General features: G+C 32.2%; 1 protein-coding gene and 1 long non-coding RNA gene across 2 annotated transcripts; both read left to right on the plus strand.

Moving 5' to 3' along the window:
* Positions 1 to 2,264: 2,264 nt before the first annotated feature.
* LOC121128581 (uncharacterized) lies at positions 2,265 to 3,962 on the plus strand. The gene is made up of 2 exons (XM_040724173.2): positions 2,265 to 2,848; positions 2,914 to 3,962. Exons 1-2 carry the CDS (start codon positions 2,763 to 2,765, stop codon positions 3,881 to 3,883), a joined length of 1,056 nt encoding a protein of 351 aa, XP_040580107.1. The 5' UTR covers positions 2,265 to 2,762; the 3' UTR covers positions 3,884 to 3,962.
* A 1,909-nt stretch (positions 3,963 to 5,871) lies between these two features.
* On the plus strand, positions 5,872 to 6,887 carry LOC121128595 (uncharacterized). Its single transcript, XR_005868207.2, has 3 exons — positions 5,872 to 6,073; positions 6,141 to 6,400; positions 6,490 to 6,887. It is a non-coding gene; the product is annotated as an uncharacterized lncRNA (long non-coding RNA).
* The last annotated feature ends 765 nt before the right edge of the window (positions 6,888 to 7,652 follow it).

Here is a 7,652-nt window from a genome sequence, read left to right on the forward strand (position 1 = left end):
AACAAAGTCCACTGTGTTCAAATCTGGCCAGATTTTCATCGCTTTTCTTCTTTTTACTTATCGAGCTTCATGACCTTCTCAAAAAATGGACAAGAACTAAGTACCCTCTTTAAATTGTACTCTCCACTTCCTGCTTTCCTGGAGATGTCATTCTTCATCTTCATCTTGGCCACCTTCTGGAGACCTTCCTATATCCATAATCCTCGCCACCTCAACTTCAGCATTTAAGAGATCTGAGATACAATCCCTTTTGGCATTTGGCTCACTCATAACGACCGATGACGAAATGTTTATTTTAGTTTGTTTATACACAAAGAATTATATTTTAAAAAATAATCACTAAACCTTCCTATATTAATGAGAAATTAACATTAATTAACTGTCGACGTTTTGCTCCCACATGTAGAAGTTTTTGTTATCAGTAGTTCTATTTTGTGTCGAAATTGTTTTTTTTAAAGCTTACTATGGGATAATGTTCATTCTTTTGTTTCAACTTGGCTAACATTTTTGCTGCTATGCTTGATGAAACAAGAAAAATGGCAAATCAATTCACACCTCTTTGACTCCTTAAATTAAGAAACCCGAATGCTAAAAAATAATTTTTGGTACAGTGCCAAAATTCCATTTTTTAAATGAAAATAGTGTGTAGTATGCCAAAAAATGACTTGAAATCCCTCAATCCTAATTCCAAAATTTAATTTGTATAGTCCCTAGTAAAGCTGTGTTTATCCAGAGAAAAAAAAATAATCCGAAAATGAGACGTAGTAATGTAGGTACATCTTATTTATGAACGGTTGTATGTAATTAATTATGTTTCTGGGGAAGATATGTATAATGTAAATTCTTTTATATGTACATATATGCAGATGCGTATAATTAAATAAGTAATCCAATTATAATCATTTGTTAGGCAAAGATACAGCAAATCAACGAAATATATTGATTTAATTATGTACATACGTACGCATTAGTGCCTTTTTAATTTTTGGAGCAAAAAGTTTGTTTACAGCAATGTGTATCTATCTAGTATTTATATCTATTATACTCAAAAACACCGTTTTCAAAATATAAGGTTCATGATCACATATATTACCAGATACTTGCTCTTTAAAGATAAAAAAAATGTTTTTTTCGCAACATCCCAATTTTACAGAAAAATCTGTTTGTGTTAGTGAGCACACTATGGACTAAAGTATGGATCTGTAGGGTGGACATTTTTGTACTGAAAAATACGTTTAAAAATTAGAAAAAGAAGTACGATTGTTGCGTCTGCTTTTTTTCTTTCTTTCCTCATTATTTAATAGGTCGTCGGGGTTTTAACTTATACCACTGAATTAAGCATCTCCCCCATTCTTTCTTGTATTCATAGGTGATTAATTGTTTGAAATTAGTTGTTCTCCCACTGAATTACACCACCTCCCTAAGTGGTAATTGGAGGTGATTGGATAAATAGATTAAGCTATTCAGTTTCGTCATAATGGCAGTTCATGGGGATCTTAACATTTCCTTGGGTGGTACACACTTTCAAAAGTATGAAATCTACTTTCTTAGATCTTAGAAAGTTCAATACAAATGCTTATAAGTTTTGTATAATTACCAATATAAATATTTATGTAAATTAAAATCAATGGAAAGAAGTTTTTTCAAATTTTACATCCACCTAATATGATTTTGAGCCATTTTCCTTTTCGAAATCTAATGTTTCTAAGTCCATTACGAAATGTTAAAAGAGCAGAAACCTTAATTAATTGATGTTTTTCCTTTAAGAATATAATTAATGAGTTAGTTAGATAATTATTTTTTCCTTTCAAGGAAAATAAGTTTTTATTTGTGTAAAGCTAACATCATCATCTATTTATGTCAGATATAACTTTTCTCAAGGTTAAATCAAGGATGTATTTAATTTGTATTATTCTTAATAAACAATTTGAAGGATAATAATTTACTTTTTTTTTTTATCACTGGAGGACACCTAAGGGATTTACTTTTAAATATATATAAACATGGTGTTCTACAAGTAACGAGTGTTTTGTTTTAATACACCATAACTTATTTTATAAGGGAGTCCAAACATCGTCTTCTTTGTTGATTGACCATATGCTACCTCCAAAGAGTATTTAATTATTTTTTAAGAAATATTTTATCAATTCTCCGTCTCTCTCCCTCTTTCATTCATCGGAAAACAATCCTGTGGTTTTCTTCCTACCCTCGTACTTTATTTGGGAAAATGAAATGATATATGGATATTAAATATTAAAATCCTCAGTCAAGTCTGAAATTTTCGTTCGAGAACCACAAGTTATTATCAATATGTGTGGAATAAATAAACATTATAAAGGATCAAATGTTTAATAGCCTCTTTTCTTTTGAAGTTTAAGTTCAATATAACTATTTACTTGATTGTTGCAATCATTCTATGGATCAAACATGTTCAATATTTATTGTATCTTGCTTCTCTTCTTCATTTCTTTAATACGTCAATTAACCATAGCCCAAGAGGCTGATGATGGCTTCTTAGGGGATTTCTTTGAACAATTCCTTCTACTCCCTTTGAACGTGTTCGATATCCCAAGTCCTATTTCAACTCATTGAATTTTGGTCAAAAAGGACATAACATTGATATAGAAGATTCAAAAGCAGAGGAAGTCATTTTTAGGCCCTTAAAAGGCAAAAAACCCTCACCGAAAAGAAAAACCTCCTATTGGAACTACGAACAACCATCTTTATCAGAATATTATTCAAATAAAAACTATTCTCCTTATATGGATAACAAGGATCAATTAATTAGATCTCTTCCTCGTCGAGCCCATCCCTATATGTACAATGATGAAAGCAAATCAGTGCATGGGTAAGTTAGTAAATATTCTGTGTTTGGGTGTCAACGATTATTAATCATTGATTTAATATTTGTAGCTATCGTCAAAGAAAATTGCCAGTTACAGACAACCCCCTTTATGTCTCAACTTTAAGGCCTCAATTTAGATCTGAGCCCAGCTTTGCCCATATACCCGGTCCTCCTTACGAGCATTATTACAATAATGAGGCATATGAGCTTCCATCCTCGAATTTTTGGCCGAATTCTCTAGAAGGAGACCTATACGACGAAGAGCCTTCATTTATCAAATCATTTGAAAAGGTTAGAACTCCCGGTAATAGTTACTACTTTAAAAAAGGAAGTCGATTAAGAGGAAGAAAAAGGAAGAAGCATAGAAGGGGAAAGCCTTCTGGATTCAATACTCACTCAACTAGAAAACCTGTTACATTGCATACAACGAAAAGTTCTCTTATTGTTTCTACTCTTCCTCCAAGACGTACTCCTGCTATTAAATTCTTAGGTACAACTCCATTGAACATTGTCATAAGGAATCGAGCTCACCCTCTTCATGTTACAACTCCCTTGCCATTACCTCAAATGAAAAAAACACGACCAATTCGATTTGAGAAATTAGAAGAACTCCCTAATACTTCTAATTTAACTCAAGAAATCAATGATTTAAATGATGTCCAGACCAAAGAACAGGAAGAAGATGAGTCTGTTACTCTAAAGCACGTCGAAAAACTACTCATTGCACTCTTAGACCATCAACAAAACAGATCAAGAATCATGGCAGAGACTCTTCTTCTCCCCCCTACAACTCCTGTACCAATTCGAGGAAGAAGAGTACATCCTTTTATCCGGAACATAAAGCGCAACCCGGTTGTAAGAGGGGCATTCGGGGTCTTAAATACAAAAGCTAAAGGTCTGGGAAATGTATTTTTTCCAACACGACGACCGCGAGCAAATCAAATGGAAGAGGAGACTAAGGATGTCAAAATGGAAGAGGAATCTTCTTCAGATGTAGAAACACTTGAGGATATTCGTCGAAATCTTAGCTTTAACTAAAGTACTCCAAATATGAATAATTTATTTTTATAATATAAATATGATCATTGTTTTATTGTGAGATATATTTATCCATTATTATTTCTATGCAAACTTATTTATATCACTGATTTGGGCTCATTTATGAAGACGAAATGATGGTAACAAATCAATAAAATAGCTAAACTAGACAACATTGTTCATAAAAATTCAAAAAAAAAAAAAAAGAAAGGGGGAGGAGGAATACATAAAAAGATTACGTATAGAAATGTACAGGTTTGTACAGGAAATGTACTTGATTGTAACAATTTAAAAATAATCACATTTTTAGTGCCCCATACATTTGAATGGTATTGAGAGTCGTTTAAAAAGTGCGTAACGACACGAGTTGGTTTGAACGGATGACTTTGAAGACATAACGTTGTCAAAGTATTTTCTTGAGTACAAGTTTATACATATTTCAATTTCTAGGACAAACATATAAAACTCAATTAAGAACTAAAGATAGTTCAAGTGCCTTTGATCTCATGTGGGCCGAAACAGTAAAATATAGCTTATTATCTAGTGCCACTAGTATCTTTTATTATTATTATCAGTGAGGCTGTTGAAATTCGATCAGAGGCCTTGAGGAGACAAGGTTGACTTTAAATATCTAACAAAGGAGGGGTCGAACTCCCTAATATGAGCCAACCAAAAAAAATTGAATCCTGAACACGGAGAAGAATTAACTCTTAAAAGTTTTGATTTATTAACAACTAATTATGATTTATATACATTTTTTTGCTAGTCGTATTTAATAAAAAGTTAACATTAAATAAATAAACAATTTTGTTATTTGTTTATGAAATTCCTTTATACATAATCAGAAATTGGAGTCAGTATAACATTTGGTATCGATACATCCCTACTTCAAATCTTAATGATACAATGAAACTATTTTTGAAGGGATTCCTGCATGATCTAACAAGTTGATTATCTTAATTGATAGATTATTATCATATTATTATATGAATATATATATTTATAAAAATTGGTAAATTTTGTCTCTGGTTAGAAAATGCGGACTTTTTAAATTCAAGAAGGATCCCTTGAGAAAGTAAATTTTCCATATGAGGAATATCATTCGTCAAATATGTATATTTAACCGATAGCTAATGCTGTCATTTATGAGTGGGAATATAGTTCATTAATGTCATAGTAGTAAGTGACGCATGACGTCACTGATATGAAAATAGTTCGGGTGGAAACTTCATCTGACGTACTAAACCATAAACCTTGAATTTAAAAGGACCTAATTTTATAACCAATGCCTTTATCTAATCTATTCCCAACTCAAAGTATCAATATGATGAGACAATATTCAGATCAACTTTATAGATCAAGAGGAATTTCTCTTTCAGCATAACATCACTTATAATATGTTTTCAAACTAACAAGGAATATGATAAACGGTCTTACCTCACTAACATAATATTTTACAATGTAGTATTTCTTAACATCGGACTATACTCGTATAAAGGGAGACTTGCATCTAATTTTCCTACTATACGTGTGTAGCTATGAAAAGGGAGAATTTTTAATATATTTTTTAGTATAGGAAATATACATCATTGCCTTAATATTAGGTATACCAGTATAGCGTATAAATTTAATTAAGTGGTTCTAGGAGAAGTTGCCTTAACCACGTTCGCCTTGGACTATTTTGCCTCGAGTGCACTCGCCGGCAAACTTATTTACCGTCATACATACTTGCCTCCAACATGGTTGTCGTGCTACATACTTGCCGCCCAGCACTTTTGCCGTCAAAAATTATAAAATAGATCTTATACAGTAAATATTAACATGTTATTGGTATTTTTCAGAGATAAATAAATACTTCTTAGTTCTATTTAATTGAAGTCAAAGCTTAGGAATAAAATAACGAATTGACTTGACGAATAAGCTTGAAGTTTCTTTTTTTATCGTTCCATCACTATTCGAACTTGAGAAAAGGAGAGAGAAAGAGAGGGGGAATGACGTCATTAAGATTTCAAAATATATTTATATTACTATTCGGAAGTGACGAGACTATCTGGAATTAGACAGAAGGAAAAATGACTCTCATACGTAAATATCAACGTACTTTGAAGGACCTGTGTCTCTACGGATCTTATGGAAATTCAGAACGAGTCGGAAAAGCTTCATATGCTACAACTAGACATTACTTATTAAGTTATTACTCATATTAGTTATTATTTATTTCAGTTGAGATAATAACATTCTTATTAATTGATTGTAGATAAGACCCCAATGAGCAAGTATTTGATAGAACTCATTATAGAATACATACAAGGATGGTTTTTGTCCATTCTGTTTACCGGCCTCCAAAGTAACAGAGTTTCGATGAACTTTGCCTAGCGACTGGTAGAAGACAAGTTCTCACATAAAAACGAACGGCAGAGAAGGATGAAATCTCTGAGGACCTCTGCAGAATCAGTGAATATATGATGATCATTATCTCAAATCTTCAGAAGGCAGTGAACTATTGAGAGAGAGAAGGTACCAGGGGAATCAACAATCAGATTTCAAGAATATCTTAAGGTGATCTCTAGGCCCGGCTTTAATTCTTCTTTCTTTTACTCTCACAGAGTGTTACCTTATTTGATCCAAGAACTGATTTCTCTTTCATGGTAATGGTTATGATGACAAACAGCGTAGTTTGACCGTCAAGAACGAGGATATCCAAAACTTAATGAACAATCTCAGTGTCAATAGAATATTTTGTATACTGCGTGACCTAAGACCATCTGTGATGAAGCAAGCCCATCCCCATCCTTGAAGGGTTTCTTAAGGCTTCAAATGACTTCGTTTGAGTTTTGAATAGTACACAATTCAACTTCAAACCCGACAGCCTCGGTTGATTTGTTTCTGATGTCAATAAACCTATTTATGTATAGTGTTGTTTTTATTATGTAATAAACCCTTTGTAGATCTTGTACGGTAATATATCTTACGTGTAGATATAGTTACTGATAAATACTGAAAATAGTGTATCATTTGGATTCTAATACATAATGTGCCATGCCTTACTCATCCACAAGATAATGAAAAACTTCACTAATACTTTACAAATGTTTTAAAAACTTAGCGTTTAACATGTATCGAAAAATACTCATGGACTTTTGTTTTATAAGCTTTGAGGCACTCATTCATCCTTGCCGGCCTTTTAAACTTTATAAAATGCTGGTAGATTACTTTGACTGTTTTCCTGGTTTAAAATACTTTCAATTCAGGTAATGTAGCAACTTCTGATCCATCTGCTTGAGCTGCACTGAAAAAGTGAGACACTTGCATTTTCTGGATGTCACTCATCATCTGTTTGCACTTATTTAAAAATTAAAACCCTTTAACAAATTATTTTAAGTTTAATTTTGAAGTACTGCCCATCTGACATATTGAAAGGGTTTTATCGTTCACAAGCTGGAACCACAAAATTTCTTTCTTTCAGGGAAGGGGGAGTCAAACGAGGAGTTATTTACTCTACACAAACTGCTCGATCCTGATTGAGGTGGAAACTTAAGAGCATCCCTGGTACCCGACACCGGAATTATTTCCTGATTCCATCTTATATCTCCAACTTTGACAACTAAACAATAATTTAATCAATGGATATCTTATTTTTATGACGTAGTTTATTTATTATAGACAAAAGACATAAAATTATATAAGAACATATTAGATATATGTTTATACACATATATAAATTTGAAGAACCAACACTAATATTTTATAGAAAAGTATGTAAATTATA

Source organism: Lepeophtheirus salmonis, unplaced genomic scaffold (genome assembly GCF_016086655.4).
Source record: "Lepeophtheirus salmonis unplaced genomic scaffold, UVic_Lsal_1.4 unplaced_scaffold_9509_pilon, whole genome shotgun sequence".
NCBI lineage: Eukaryota > Metazoa > Arthropoda > Copepoda > Siphonostomatoida > Caligidae > Lepeophtheirus > Lepeophtheirus salmonis.

Bases quoted from the DNA above. Each gene is read 5' to 3' on its own strand.
- LOC121128581 (XM_040724173.2), top strand. From the start codon at position 2,763: ATGGATAACAAGGATCAATTAATTAGATCTCTTCCTCGTCGAGCCCAT. The intron at 2,849-2,913 runs GTAAGTTAGTAA...TAATATTTGTAG, and splicing joins GAAAGCAAATCAGTGCATGG to CTATCGTCAAAGAAAATTGC.